The sequence below is a fragment of the Pomacea canaliculata genome, linkage group LG3, assembly GCF_003073045.1.
Source record: "Pomacea canaliculata isolate SZHN2017 linkage group LG3, ASM307304v1, whole genome shotgun sequence".
In the NCBI taxonomy this organism is placed as follows: domain Eukaryota; kingdom Metazoa; phylum Mollusca; class Gastropoda; order Architaenioglossa; family Ampullariidae; genus Pomacea; species Pomacea canaliculata.
The window spans coordinates 39,753,415-39,768,951 of record NC_037592.1 but is presented as its reverse complement, the minus strand read 5'-3'; the positions used below and the strand labels follow the sequence as shown (position 1 = coordinate 39,768,951).

The following is a 15,537-nucleotide window of genomic DNA, read 5'->3' as shown; positions in this document are numbered from 1 at the left end:
CTGTATGTGCTCCATGTCATGTCATCTCTTTCCCTACAAAAATACCATTAAAAAACTAGTGATGTCTTTGCAATGGTTGACCTCAGTTCTCTTCCACTGACGGCAGGAAATGAAAGAATCTTGTAACCATTCCAGTCAACCACAGGAGCTCGCATCATGTTCATCCTTTCGTTCAGCCGTTAAGTCAGTTGGACGTGGTGCCACCTACGTTATAACGTGATCATGTGACCACCTGAAGTGACATGTTCATGCAATGTGTGGTCCAGAATTGTATTCTCACTGAGAATCCGGAAAGGGAAGTCCACAGCAGCAGACAGGAATATGAAATCTGTTTTATTGCAGCGCTCCATGCACTCATGGAATGGCAGCACACGGACAAATTGAAATAAAACTTCTCAGACAATAAATCACTAGAGACATATTAAGAAAGTTATGTTTTTGAAAACGGTTTATTACAAATCCACACAAAACGCTTGCCTAGGGAGGGTTGTGAAGGTTCCTCATCATCTGTAGATGTATCAAACGAGAGCGACTCCATGGGACAGTCTATGGGACAGTCCGCCATGTCACTCATTCAACCCGCTTCCCCCGGGCCTCTGAACCGCACACTGCTGTTGTGAGACTAGACATCCCCAAGTTAATGATCTTCCATAAACATAAAGACGAATAAATATAAAACATTTTTATTTAATTGGCTCAGAGGCTAGGACCACTTTACAACGACTGGCCCCAATACAGCCGACCACCCTTCCCTTGCCACGACCCTCCCTCTCGTCGGGACTGAGTATTGAAGATTACTACAATTAGATAATATGTTATTAAGATGAGATAACTTCAGGTTTTAGTACAGATGACCTACCTGTACTTTCTTCGTACAGTTTTTTGTGTGTGAAGAATTTAGCGATGTCTTACATGGTTTTGCGAGATTTGAGCAAATGAGGGAAATCATCTTTATTTAAATTTGTCCAAGATTCGTGTTTCTCCCTGCAGGTGAAGTATTAATGATATGAAAAAGGTTTTAAACACATGTTGCCGCTAGAAAGGTCTTCATTCTTTAGCGGAATGTTTAATTTCTATGCCATAGATAAGAAAGACAAGATCACAGAAGCCCTTCGGGGACCGAGAGAGGACAGGCAAACTGTAATGTTATCTACATCAAACGATCTTGGCCGTAGACTGCGGAGCTGAGCGAACTTTTAATTGCAGGCTGTAGCAGGGTGCATCCTGCAGCTACAAAATTCAATTCATGATGTCTTCCGGGTTCTCTTCCTTTAATATTTCTCAATACCATAGCACCAAGCTACAAAAAATACTGACTGAGTTAATTGTCTCTCTGGAGTCCTTAGCCATCCATTGCCAGCAGATCGGTGACTCCAGCAACGACTGGCCTCGAAAGAGAGATGTCCCTTGTCTTCCAGACCTACAGTTATATTGTCATTTTGTTATTTTTATTATTTTTTACAGGTGGGTCGATCTGTTGCGATTTAGTGCCCGATATTTGATACACTGTTTACTGTCTTGTCATCGTGAAGAACTATTTACTCGCCTGCGGACTTAAGGTTTTCATCTACAGCCTTCTACTTTCCCATCACTGTCTTCAGCCATGGCGGTGACTGTTGACGAAACAGTTGAGGTAGTGTGGTCCTTCCTCTCTCTTTCCTCCCTCTCTCTCTCTCTCTGCTTTGTGGTCATGTTAATCAGTCAACGAGACTATTCTGAGTAATAATCGGCTTGCACTTGACACAGAGTAAATAATGACATGAGCAATAACTCTGCAAAGCTGTAGTAGTGTAAGTCATAAACATGTTGGTTGGTGACAAGATGCTCCACCAACGTTTTTAATGTCGTCATAGCGCTGAGAATCGTTTCCTGCTGCTGGCTCCGTTATGTTTCAGTCACACAGGACTCTTGCTGTCAGTGTGTCTGTCAGTGTGTCAGTGGACCCGATCAGCAGTTGTATCCCACACCAGTTACATATCTTGCCAGAGTGTAGAAGCCTTTGTGTGGTGAGACTAATAGACAATGACTGCATCATCATGACCTTTGTGTCATCCAAAGATTCATCTTTTGTTAGTTGATCATGCTCGTCAAACGGAAAAATGCACAAATGCAGAGGAAATGATAAAAATCGTTCTTGTTGAAAATTTTACACGCAGACGACTGAAAACTGGATGAAAATTGTTTTAACAAGGAAATATTGCATCGTGTTGAAATATAATGTGTTGTGTAACCATAACCTTGCTATCAGGTCTCCATCTATAACTCATCTACTCAGTCCCTCATTCTCCTTACTCATTTCATGTTATTCACCTTTGTAAACATCATGAGCATAGAAGAAACATAAAACACATTGATTATAACGAATAGAAATGTTTATGTTTTATAGTAATAAGAGGAAGGTGGCTGCTGTGAAAACCGCGTTCTTTTTTTTGCTGAAGGGAAGTTTTCTGGAACTTTGATACATCTGCATGTTGAATGCAATAGGTGATGTGGAGTTTGTACTTCGATAACAAGTTTGCTACATTGATGGACATGTTGACATCGGTCTCCTACATCTACATTTTCTTTGAAGAATTTGTTTCAGCCTTGAAATGATTTTACGGGAAACGAATCTGATGGCTTATCTGATTTATGGCACAAATAAATGTTTTTGTTGGCAGTTCCTAGACTTCATGTCTATCAGCAGCATAAAAACATAATTTTTCTACTCTGAAACCACGATTCTGCACTAAAATGATAAAAAAAGGAACACTCTCTTCAGTAAAATGTTTTTCTTGAAAGTTTGCAATAACAGTATCAGTTGACATCGTTTACACAGTGCTGCGCTCCATCAGAAAGCAAACAAAAAGGAGGTCCCGACAAAGAATCAAAACCAAACTAAAACAAAATCAATGCTGGGAATGTTGTTGGACATTATTGAAGGTTCAGGAGGCAAAACAGACAAGGATGAAGGGGTTGACAATCAATATGCCAACCTGTTTACCAAATCTCAGGCTGACAGTCTACCCGGGGCTTGTGTTGGCTTTTCTAACATCTGTGGTGGACGGCAAAGCTTTCACCAATACAAATATGACAGAGGTCTCTAGATATTTTTTTCAAACATAAAACTGTGAGTCTGATATCAGATACGGGGTTGGACATGGAATGCCAGCTGTTGGTGCAGTTTATTCAACCTTTGTGTGTGATTCACACACAGGACAATGTTGACAATACTACTGCTCTCTCCTCCACCTCAGGACCCAGACTGCTATTTTCAGACTAGTTAGCATTATCGACAACAATTTTTTTTTTTTTTTTGCTTCCAAGGGGAAAAAAGCTTGATAGAAACTTTATGTCAACTTATTTTAATTTGCTTGTTTGCGTCAACGTGTTGTTTTCATTACATCAGTGTGTGTGTGTTTGCATGTATGTGGGGAGGGGGAGGATTTGTTTGTGTGTTACTGGAGGAAACTGCGCATTACAAACATGAGCTGTATTACAATTATTTTCCATTTAGAGGACACGACCTCAACAAGTGGCTTGTTCTAAATCTTTTGTGTCTCCTGGGCTGGACACATGAGATAAACGGGATATCGTGCGGTGTTTTTTTCACTCTAATTTGCTGTCTTTTGCAGAGAAAATTGTCTTTGCTTGTAGCGGCTGCCGGTTCGACCCTGTGTGACAAGACCAGTCTGACAGAGTGATAGATGAAGCGGAAGGGACATTATGATTTGACCAGCCCCCATTCTCCGGGCTACAGACTGCAACAATAATCTCGAGTGGAGGACTAGGAGCGAGACTATGTAGGATATCGGGAAACTCGGTAAACACGCAGAGACAGATCACGACAGGCTTCCTCCTGTCGATGGTACGACCAGTCTGATTGGCCACAGCGCCAATTGCTCGCGCCATCAATGAGAAGTTAGTTTATGGCACGAAAAATTGCCAGTGGCAATATCTCACATGGTTGGACCGAACTCACGCGATGGCATTCTCAGATACAAACTCTTGACAACATAGTGCTTTCATGAAACGTTTGGTGACTGAACTTTTAAACACAGTACTTTTGAGGACATGATAAATCACTTTGAAGATACATTATTTTTGTCGATATTGAATTTTTGTTGATGCAGTACGTTTGAAGACATTTGAGAATATTGTCAGAGCCAGACGTTTAAACTTGGAAGGTGATTGATCGTTGAGATACATTTTTGGCTGAGAAACAGTCCGATAAAATGTCGTCTTCGTGCCTGTCTGACTGCCTGACAAACAACCAGACCAGCAGAGTGGACAATGCCAGTCGGGAGTTGTGTCGATGGAGGACAGCGGACGGGAGAGCATCGTCATCGTGTTGGCCATCGTGAGGCTGTGTCTTGCTGTCTTCGGCTGCATCGCCAACACCGTGTCCGCCGTGGTGCTGACCAACCGGAAGCTGTGGTCGCCAACGTCCATGCTGCTGCTGTCGCTGGTGGTGTACGACGCGCTGTACCTGCTGCTGGTGCTGCCTATCACCGCCATCAGCATCAGCATCAACGTGCACTACACCGCCGCCAAGTACTCGGCGCTGATGACCATCACGTCCCTCAGCTTCTCGCTGCGCTTTATGACACAGATGGCCTCTACCTACACCACAGTCACCGTGACTATTGAGAGGTGAGGAGAACTGTAAGATTATAAGGGTGGAGATGAACTGACTGTCCTGCTACTTGTCATCACAGCATTGCACACCATACCTGTGTGAACTATCTGTCACCTCACCACCCGAATAAGTCTGTTCTGTCGTGTTTTCCTCTCTCTGCCTTAAACAGAAGACAGAAAAACCTTTTTCCTGTTCACCCTATTGTTTGAAATTCTCCTCCCATTTCTCTTCAAATATGTATAAATCCGAGACCTCAAAATCTCTGTTTTTCTTTCAGAAATATCTTGCATAAACAAGGGTACTGTTCGTCCCATCCACAATCCCCTAGGCCTGCATTTTTTAAGAATTAGGATAATTTTGGACATTTGTAAGCTTGAACCGTTCATTGAGGTACACAGCAAAGTCTACGATCAATTTTTTTTTATTATTTATGTATGAGCCGACATGGTTCAAAGACCGCTACACATCAAGCATACATCAAACCAGTGGTGACCTGCACTTGGAATGGGGTAAAGGTCATCTGAATGCATAATTCTCCAACCTTGTCCATATAGGCAACGGGGAGCTGATGAGAAACATCCGTGTCTGTCCCGTCATGTACTCCAATGTGTCCTGTCTATCCCGTAATGAATATTCCTTGCTTGTTCCTCCATATAGTCTACTTAATACAAATTTATGTTGCCATGAAAAGCTGATAGATTTACTGCTATCTCCGATTGCCTTGTCGGTCGGATTAAACGATTCCGCCGGTCGTATACGGCCCACGGGCAGGAGGTTCCCCACCTCTGGCTAAGAGCCAGTAAACCGGAAATACACCAGACCAGACGATTTGGGATTGAGTACCTCCGTCGCCCCGAGAGTTCCGTTCATTGTTCGTGTTTAATGTAACCAAAGGATCATTTGCAACAGCATCGATCTAGAAGTTACCTCGTAAATTTAGTTTGCCATATGTCCTCTACTACATCCGGGTTAGTCTGCCTTTTTTATTTGCTATCACTGTTTGCTTGTCGTGCAGATGCCTTGTCATCTTGCTGCCACTGAAAGCTCGCTCCATCTGGACCCACGGGAAAACTCGTCGAGCTATTTTTGCTGTCCTCATTCTCACCGTCATCTTCAACATCCCTCGCTGCTTTAACGACGTCCTCGTCAACTCCCAGACCACCGCCACCACGCCGGAAGGACTGGGACTCATCCCTAACTCCTTGGTCAGCGCCACGGGCAGCCAACCGTTGGCCGTTTCTTTGAACGGGGCGGACATAGTTCACAAAGACAAAATAGGACACTACCTCGAAAGCGACCTCAGAACAGGAAACGAAGTCACGTGATTCCATCAACACTGAGAAGTGACCAAACAAACCAACCGCTGTATGGCACTCCCCGGAGCACCGGCGTCGGGACTTCAGAAGAAACACACAGCTATCTGTCAAGGCCTGTCAACATGACCACCATCAATATCTTGGTGGGCGGGTCGTGGGGCAATGACAGTGGCGACGCCAGCTACGAGGAGGGGCAGGCGATGAGAGGACTCAAGTACCTGTACCAGTCAGTTTACCTGTCTTACCTGACGGTGATTTTCCTCTACCTGTTGCCGTACACCTTAATCCTCTTCTTCAACATCCAGCTGCTGATCGCTCTGCGACGTCGCAAGGAGGAGACCAGGAGGATCAGCATCAGGAACGAGCACCGCATGTCCGGAAATTCCTGCACCTCCCCCACCAATAGAGAAGAAGGTAAGTCTTTTTGTTCAAATCAGCGAACAAGATGAAATAACTCGATTTAACTTGTTTACTTCAGAGCGTAAAAGTTTTTGTTGGTGGTTGCTTTTTCTTGTTTATTTTCTTTTTTTACATAATCAATTTTCTAATTAAGTTTTATACAGATTTGCATGTTCAATGGCAACAAAAAAATATTTGTTTTCCTGATTCCTCAATTTTATTAAGTTTTTCATTTGAAGGGGACATCATTTGTCTTGTTTATTTGTGTGGTTTTTTTATATTTTACTTTGTTATGCTTGTGACCCTCAAACGATGTTAGCTTTTACTGAGAATCCTGGCTTACAGTTTAGCAAACTATTAGCAAATATGTCTGCGTGGTTATTTGCACACCACGTTTTACTGTCTCCGCTTGGTCTCCATTTTTTTAATTGCCTGTAAACATATTTCTGAGCAGGCTCCAAGGTCGATAGCTTAAAATTATATGATGGCAATGACATTTTTTTAAAATTGCAAAATTACCATAATTATCGCTTATTGATTGATTCTTTGGATGAAAGTTGTTGTGAATGATATTTAAATTGCTGATCATCCCTACTTTTGAATCCACCGGTCTTGATCGTTGTCTTCTTTCCTGTTGTAGAGCCTCTAAAGAGCAAATCACAATAAACTGCTGTAGTCACTCTCTCTTTGCATGGAGTTGACATTAATGGAAGCCCAATCATAATTAAATGTTAACTTTAAAAAAAAAAAAGCACAGTTAGGATGATGGCCAATCACCTCGGGCTTTTGGATTTTTTTTAATTCGTTTTGTTATGGTGTGGGACGTAGTCGTTATTCTTTTTTTTTTGTGGGGAAGATTCATTTTACGTTTTCTTGGTCGAGGAGTGGGAGGGAATTTTAAACTATAGCTGGACACACAGTCGAATGAAACAAACGGAAATCTGTCTAGAATGCTAATATGCTCTGGTGTCACAAAAGCCTTTCTAAAAGACAAATTATAAATATCAAAGATGTACTGAGGTTATACAATACAGCAGATGCAGACACAGATGTGCATAATAACCCGTCACTTGGACTTGTCTACCGGACAGAATGCTTCTTTCATTTCCTAGCAGCAGTTGTATACGTCCCTCATTTACAATTTTATCGTCCTTTTGCTCGAGTTTTGCTTTCAGAGCAGACATTCACCGAGTTGAGTGTGAGATTACATAGTCTGTAAAGGGAAAGCTCTAGATGCAAATCGACTTGTTCCGGTGACCTTGTTTCCAGCGGAAATGACCTGTACTTGTTGTTTTAGCCTTGACCTTTCCAGGTAACAGTTATTCACTCGCTCTTTACTTTCAGATCTCACTTACATCGTTCTTGGAATCACGCTGTGCTTCTTTGTCTGCTGCATTTTGCCGACAGTCTACATGATATCGACCCTCGCCACCGGCTCTTCCGGCGACATGACCTCCACCTTGCTGCTCAACGCAGGGGAGACAACTCTCGCAATCAACGCGGCGACGGATTTCTTCTTCTACTGCCTTCTGGGACGCAAGTTCCGGTACGTGTTCATGAAGACATTTTGCCCGAAGCGCTACTTGCAGAAGACCAAAGCAATCACTCTCAGGTCCACCATGTCCTACAGTTCTGTGTGAAGACGACACCACACATCTTGCGGAACTCCCAAAGCAAGGAGCCCTCCCTAGTGTGGAGTTGTCTGCCTTGTAAGTAAAGTGCATTAATCTGTGAGATCGTTCAAACTGTGTGTCAGTCGTCAGGAGATGGACTCAGTTATCTGGAAACCGATTTTGTTCCTGTGTTTGCTGGTGTTGGAAGCTGGAGGAGAGTTTTGTGGAGTTAGACGATGTGATCGGGGATTACACTTTTTCCTGTGAAAGCTCCAGAAAATGACATGTCGGTATTCACCCTGATCCCATCAATGACGAGTTGATAAATGACAAACCGATCTGTGAACATTTGCCCTAAAAGACCTTCCAAACTCAGCTACTAAAGATTCGTGAGTGACATTATTTCTTTTACCTCCATTATCAATGTGACATTTCCTCAACTAGAAAACAGTCTCAAAATAATCTCTGTCCACAGTGTCTACAATGTGGATTTTTTTCCTTCGAAAGAAAAACTGCCTGCTGGCACTCTGCGCACTTGGTTAAAGGGTCATCGGAAGACAAAATGGAGCTGTTCGTGATCTGCTGAACGGTGAAATAATCAAAAAAGTGTCAATCACTCACCTTGTTTTCTTCTTCTTTCCGAAATGAGGTTATTTTCTCTTTCACTGTTGTCATGGAATTTGCCGGAAACTAATTTATTTTGTGGAAGAATAATTCTCTCCCTTGGTATTGCCTTATTCAGCTGCACTCGTAATATTTAATATCAACATGGTAACATTGCCACGTGAAGTATCAAATGTACAGAAGTAGATTTTTGCGATATAAAACCTTTCCGAGTTGTAGTTGTGACTGTTTCCTGAACACGTATGTAGAAAAAAAAACTGAGTTTCAACAAGAGTAGCCTACCTTTCACTGAAGACTGTATTATTTGCATTACTAGCCACGCATTTTTCTGCAATAGTGCCTTGTATATAGCAACCGCTTGTGGAATGTGTTGGTCAAATCAAGAAACTGATGGGTTTACAGGTTCTGATGGGCGCGGATGGTTTGGGCTTCTCCTAATTTATTAAAAATTCATTTTATTCAAAGCATTTTTCCTTTGTTTAGAATGCAAATATTATAGATTGAGATTAGTATTTACAAGTAGACATTTTATAAAGAAATTTCTGTTACCGCATGTTTCTATTTCATTACTTTAAGCCAGACATCGATTGGAATTTACATGTTAAAAATCAGATTCTTACCTTTGAAAACTTTAAATTGTTCATATATTGTTGTGCATGTATATTTATAGACAGAGAGACAGAGAGAGAGAGACTATCAGTGGGGCTCGGAGAGAAGCTGAAAGTTCAGCAAGTAAAAGAAATGTTGCCTTCTTAATATGCGAAATTGTTTGTGCAAAATATGCATGTGTTCATTTGTGTATGCAAGTGTCAGCTGCACTCGTGGGTTCCATGTCATGTCTGTCACTGCCATGCAGTCCTTTGTCTGGGTTGGGATGTGGGATCCTTTGTTGTCTTCTTTTTATTCTTGGATGTAAGTCTTCATTCTGAATCTTTCTCAAATGTCAAGAAGCTACACAGACAATGTGGTTTCTGCGCACAGAAAAGGAGATATTAACAGTTTCTATGGATACCACAGACAAAGTGCACACCGGCTGGATCCTCCTCTTAGTCACGTGATACAATGTGTGCCGAGTGTTAGTACAACTTGTGGAAAGTATTTAAGACATTTCGAGGTCTTGTGTACAGCATCTGCTGGTAGCTTGGCAACTTTCATATTTCTAATTATGACATGATCCTCTCGGACTTTCGTATAATGATATTTTGTTTTCGAGAAAACAACATGCCTGGAAAAATACTTGCTCTGTTGTGTAAATAAATATAAATATTATCACTTGATTTCAGTGGAGGCATCCAAGCAATACTTAATGTAAGTAGTCTTTTACCTTACCTAATGGTGTATATGGTGGTGGTGTTTGGTTTTTTTAAAGTTTAAAAGCCTGTGTAGACGATGCCAACTTTATAAAGGGAAGTTCAAAAGTTTAAACAATTTCTGCTTTAGAAACAGGGAGGGGAGAAACAGTAAGGAGAATGAAGGTACCTTAAATGCTTTGATGGCCACACTTTGCGATCCCAAAAGTCAACTCTTAATTCGCATGAGTGATTTGGGAAAAATAGTCACGAGGTAGCAAAGAAGCCCCCGGTTAGTTTACAAAAATATTCACCGACATCATCCTTACTTGATTTTTCATTTTTATTCTCAGTTTCTGTACAACTTGATCTTTCATTTACTTTTCTCATTTCTGCGCGCACACACACACACATCTCCACCTAAAGAAGAAATTCTCCAAACTATTGGAGCTTGTTTCAAGGTGGGGCGTAAAGATATTTCAAACGAACATACTTGTTACAAATACAGAAACTAATCAACTTGATGGGAGGAAAACTGCAGTCCAAGACTGGATGAGTACTCTTTTGCAAATCTGTGAACATAATTTAAGGAAACCACTGTTCACCTCCAGCTCGCCGCTCAACTGTGAAGAATACTGGTGGACAACATGCAAATGAAAACTTTCAGCTGATGCTGTGGTCCTCACTGAAGGTCGCATCCATTGGGAAAATTGAATGAAGGGCTGTTGAATGGCTTGTATCCACAGTGGTGTAAGGACCCGTATGTGGAACTGAATGTTGATGACGAGGAGGACCTAATGAAGGTCTTCAGTGAGCACCTCGCACAGTTCCGCAGACGGTCCGCATGCTGTTCCTCCAGGGAAGCTAATGACGAGCTCTCGTCTGCGGACCCCCAGTAGGTTCTCACTAAAAAACTCGGCAGCAGCAGCAAACGAGCTCGAAACTGTCGTGACTGTCATTCAACAAGACTGATCCTGTCTCTGGACCGTTTTAGAAGAGTTTGGAAAACAAGACAAGTGCGTTTCGAGACAGGAAGAAGGGGTCCATTGAGAAGATGTCGCACACACTCAGCGGGTGGACCATAGACAAGAGGCGGACTTGTAACAAACTTGGGATGTAAGACCTCTTCTAAACTACACTGGCAAAATGTTTGATGACTAATTACACGTGTCTTATTTACGATTGACAAACAACTCATCTACTTCTCTCATTACGGCCGACCTTAATTTCGGAGTTTTTTGCAGGACTTCTCAATCAGTTGATTTGCAAAGGAAGTTTGAGAGGGACTTTATTGTGTTCTAATTAGCCAATCTTAATAAATTGTAATGAATCTGTCTTGTTAAGGCGTTGGTTTGAGTAAGATTCAATGATGTGATCGACTTTGGACATGAAGTCAGTGTCAGAGTGAAGCAATGAAGACTTAGGTCAATTGTTATTACAACAGACTGGATACAGCTGAAGGAGAGTGAATAATTGAAGAGTTTAACACTAAAGATTTCAATCTTTTTTCCTCAAAAAGACTTGAATACAGTTTCTACAAACTGTCAATGTGATACACAGAGGACACCTACCAGGGGACTGCGTACCGAGCTGGGGCAGACAATGGAGGAAAAGATTTAGAGAAAGGGCAGAGAACTAGGGAAGGAGGAAGGAGGTGGTGTACAAAGCTAACTGATGGCGTGACCAAATCGTCTGGAAACAATATTTTCTCATCCAGAGAAAACCAGTTAGAGACTTGGCATCTCCTGACTCAGCCAAGAGTCAATTTTCTTCGACCAGACTCCGTCCTGACGACTGGGCTGGAGGTGCTGTGGAGGGCTTTAGACACAGTGCCCACATATTGCACAAAGCTTTTCTTGACCTCGCTGACCTCTGATGCCCTTTACGCCACAGACAAACCTTTTTATGACAATAATATTGGGTTCAGTAAAAGTTAAATTACTGGTTCCATCCTAACCGGCATTTTTCAAAGAGGACGAACAAACAGTGTTATTTACATTTAACTGATTTCCTTTTTCGCTTGTCTTTGATTTTCATTCCGTACGTATTGACTTTCATTCCGTCTGTATCCCAGACTCCTAATTTCTGGTTCCCGAAACGCAAAACTTTCGAGTACTTACAATCTTCATATTGAAATAAGCCTTCATTGCAATACCTTGTTTATCCTCTTGCTTTAGTTTTGTCATCTCGGTCCCAATACTTTAATTATATTTGCACAATGCAGCAAGCACGAGGCAATAGTAAACTTTATTTCGTGCATCAACGGTCAGAATTCATAGGATTCAACCGTTTAATGAAAGAGGTGGGGGACCTGAATACATTCTATCTCTAACTCACTCTCACTAACTCTCATTCACTCTCTCTCTCACTCACTCTCTAACTCACTCTATCACTCACACTCTTTCACTCTCTAACTCTGTTTGCATCCTGTGTGTGTTGTGATTTATAGGAGGGGAGCTGCTTGCCTGGGTGGACGGGCCTCATTTTTCTCTGTTTGAAGAACTGAGTGAGCAAGAGTTGGAGACCACTGACCGCTAATGCAACATCACGAAACACGAACAGCAGGGTTCTCCCCTAAACAAATCCCTCAGATGTTCCTCCCTAAGGCAAAAAGCTTTGGCTGATACAACATACAACTATTCCCTTTGCTTTTCAGATTTGCGGATTGATCCGTTTGTATTTAATCAGCGAGCAAATGTGTCTATTAGCGCCCCGAGAGGCATGGGGGGCAAAACTTGCATGTTTACAAATAGCTTTCACAATCACTCACTGAGTAGACCATCGTCACAGAACATTTGTAATAACATTTCAAAAATCATATACCCAGCAGCTTAAATTTCTCTTGAGGATTTCTATTGAATTTGTCGGATCAAAATTAAATAACTCTTTAACTTTAACTTAAATAACTTTAAGCATTCCAATTTAGTTTTCTAAATTATTCGTTAGAATTTAAAAAAACCAAACAAACAAAAACAGAAAAAACAACACAAAAAAACAAAAAACAAAAAACAAAAAAACAACAACCAACAACAAAGAACAAAAAAACTAAAAGAAACAATTTTAGCGGAGTTTCGAAAAGTCAGTCCTCGACTAATTTGTCCTGAATTCGACAGTTGTTAATAAGAAACATGAGCCACCATCCACAATCGTCAACATACTTTGACGACTTGCTGGTAGTCGCCTCTGATGATGGACCTTGTCTTGTTGGTCTTTAGAAGTCTGGTTCCTCTATTCTCTATCTTCTCGACAGTTTGCGTGGCATCAACTAAAAGATATTTGTAACGAGATCGTATCCCATGCTAACGGGGCTTTCGAGGAGTTTATTCTTCATGCGCGTGCGTTGGTGTGAACATGTTCACAGTCGGCTGTTCCTGTCTCACTCGGGGAGTCGTGGAGAGCTTTGATCGTTCAATTTTCTCTTGTACTTATATCAACTTATTCATCTCTAATATTTCTATGTGCGTGGGCGACATATCATATCATTAACAATTTCGTCAAACAGCACAAAGCTCTCGTGATGTAGCTGCAGTGAACTAGTAAGCATGCGCATACACACATGCACACACATACACACGTACACACGCAAGCACTAGTGGGTATGATGCGGATGTGTGTCTCGCGTGATTTAATATAATTTTTAGGCAAATCCTTTCTTTTTATACACAAATAGCTGAAAGATTTCTCTTTCTGTGATCGATTCTTTCTTATACAACTGCAAACAAGCTCCCTTACCATGAACACTCTATTCCCCTACACACACTCATTCACGCACGCCCGTGTGTGTGTGTGTGATCTTCTAAAAGTTTTAAAACTTTCTTCACTTTAAAAATTGAAAAAAATAAACATGAAAACCGAGTTTCTGTTCTTAATTCGATGGACAAAATGCACTTTCAGAATTCCTAGTCATCACGTGTCCATAGAGAAAAGTTTCCTCTAGCTGAAATATGGACTTGGCAAAGACAGATACCTCCTCCCCATGCTTCCACACACCCACACATTTTCCTCTTTTGCCTTTTTTTCTCTCTTCCCCTTCCTTCCGTTTCATTTCCGATTCTTTAGATTTTCTTTTGGTGTGTTGCGTCTTGTGCCATCTAAAAGTCTTAAAACCTTCATTGCTTTCGCACTCCTGACAGGTGTATGGGTTTGTTGCAAATAAAAGATTGATTTATTTTCAATCCAGTCCAGCATTTTGAGAGAAATCGATGACAATGACAGAGAAGCTGTGAGTGATAAGAAATGCCAAATTACTGGAAATGGTTGGAAACAGGTTTAACGACATCAGCTGCCGGAGGGTCAAGTTTGCTCTCATGATTACAACTTACAAGTCTGACACTGGCTGATGTAGAACAAACTTGCGATCACACCTTTTAAGTTCTATTGACCTATATCCTGTTCTCAATTTCTGGATGCTTGGACTTCTGCTTGACATCTTTTATACGTCCCTTCATCTGTACATTTGAATATCGAAATAGAGTATTGCACTAACCAATAGCGATCTCGGGGTATCTCATGTACTAAAAGTTACGAAATTTAACACCTCTCATGAGCTTGAGTATATCCTATTTTTTTTTAAAGATTTTACATTCATTTTTGCAGTCTCGATAAAGATTTTAAACAACTTTACTCGTACCATAATATGTCTGAAGATGACCTACGAAATCCAAATTTTCTCTAAATTAACACAGAGTGTCAATTAATCTCCGAGGAAATTAATGGAATGTTTCTCGCCAGGACCTTTGAGCAGAATTTAAAAAAATAGACTGACTTGTGTGCGTTTTTCTTACTGTGCACGAGGGCAAGATGGCGCCGTGGGCACGAGAGACGACAAGTGGAATAAAGAAAATACTCCGTGCCCGACGAGCTCTCGTGACGTCACGAACCACGTGACAATCACCACCAACGCCTTCACCACAACTACGATCATCTTTCACCACAACTACGATCATTCTCGTCACCATCATCACCCTAGCACCATTAACACCGCAAAAATATTGTTTATTTCATCGAAATAAAAGAAAATAAAATACGAACATTCTCTGAAAGGTTCTCGTATACACAGTGAAAAAAATAATCATGGGCTTATTATATTTCAGCAAAAATTTGAGTTTAAAGATAAAAATTGCTCTGCTGACCAAAATATTTATTTTTAGGGGGGAAAAAGGAATCGTCATAAGGAAGGCTAAAATTATTTCTTCTTAAGCTAAACCAGAAGTAATCATGTAATCATGCTTTCAGTGGTTGCAAAACACGATGTGGCTCTACGTTGAAATTAAAAGCTGGGTGTCGGTATCTTTGATCATTTTCTTGTTTACCAAGTCTAATATTACTGAAGAATGTCTTTTATTTAGGATCTGATCGTTCCTCTTTCCTCAACCAATCTCCTTAAAAACAGTGTAAGTGCCAAGTGTTAAAAGAAAAGCGATGACTTATAAAAAAAAGCCATTACTGATTTTCACGGCGGGTGTTTCAAGTTTTCAGATTGAAAGATTTTTAAAAAATATTTAATAAAAGATAATTCTAAATTCATGATGTAGCTTATTGTTATAGGATGTTTTTCTCTTATGATTTCTCAACTTTGCGGCAATCCTTTGATGTTTGGTATTTCTGTTTAGCACAAATCTGATGTTCACTCTGATTTCATGTCCCCTCCTTCACTTTTTTCTGTACCTTCCCCTTCA

General features: G+C 41.0%; 1 protein-coding gene across 1 annotated transcript; it reads left to right on the top strand.

The window, feature by feature from the left end:
* The first annotated feature begins 3,378 nt into the window (after positions 1-3,378).
* Positions 3,379-9,740, top strand: LOC112560779. Its single transcript, XM_025232838.1, is given in 4 exon segments — positions 3,379-4,632; positions 5,634-5,868; positions 5,871-6,348; positions 7,678-9,740. Coding segments are annotated over 4 exon segments (1,347 nt in total). The 5' UTR covers positions 3,379-4,294; the 3' UTR covers positions 7,974-9,740.
* Positions 9,741-15,537: the final 5,797 nt, after the last annotated feature.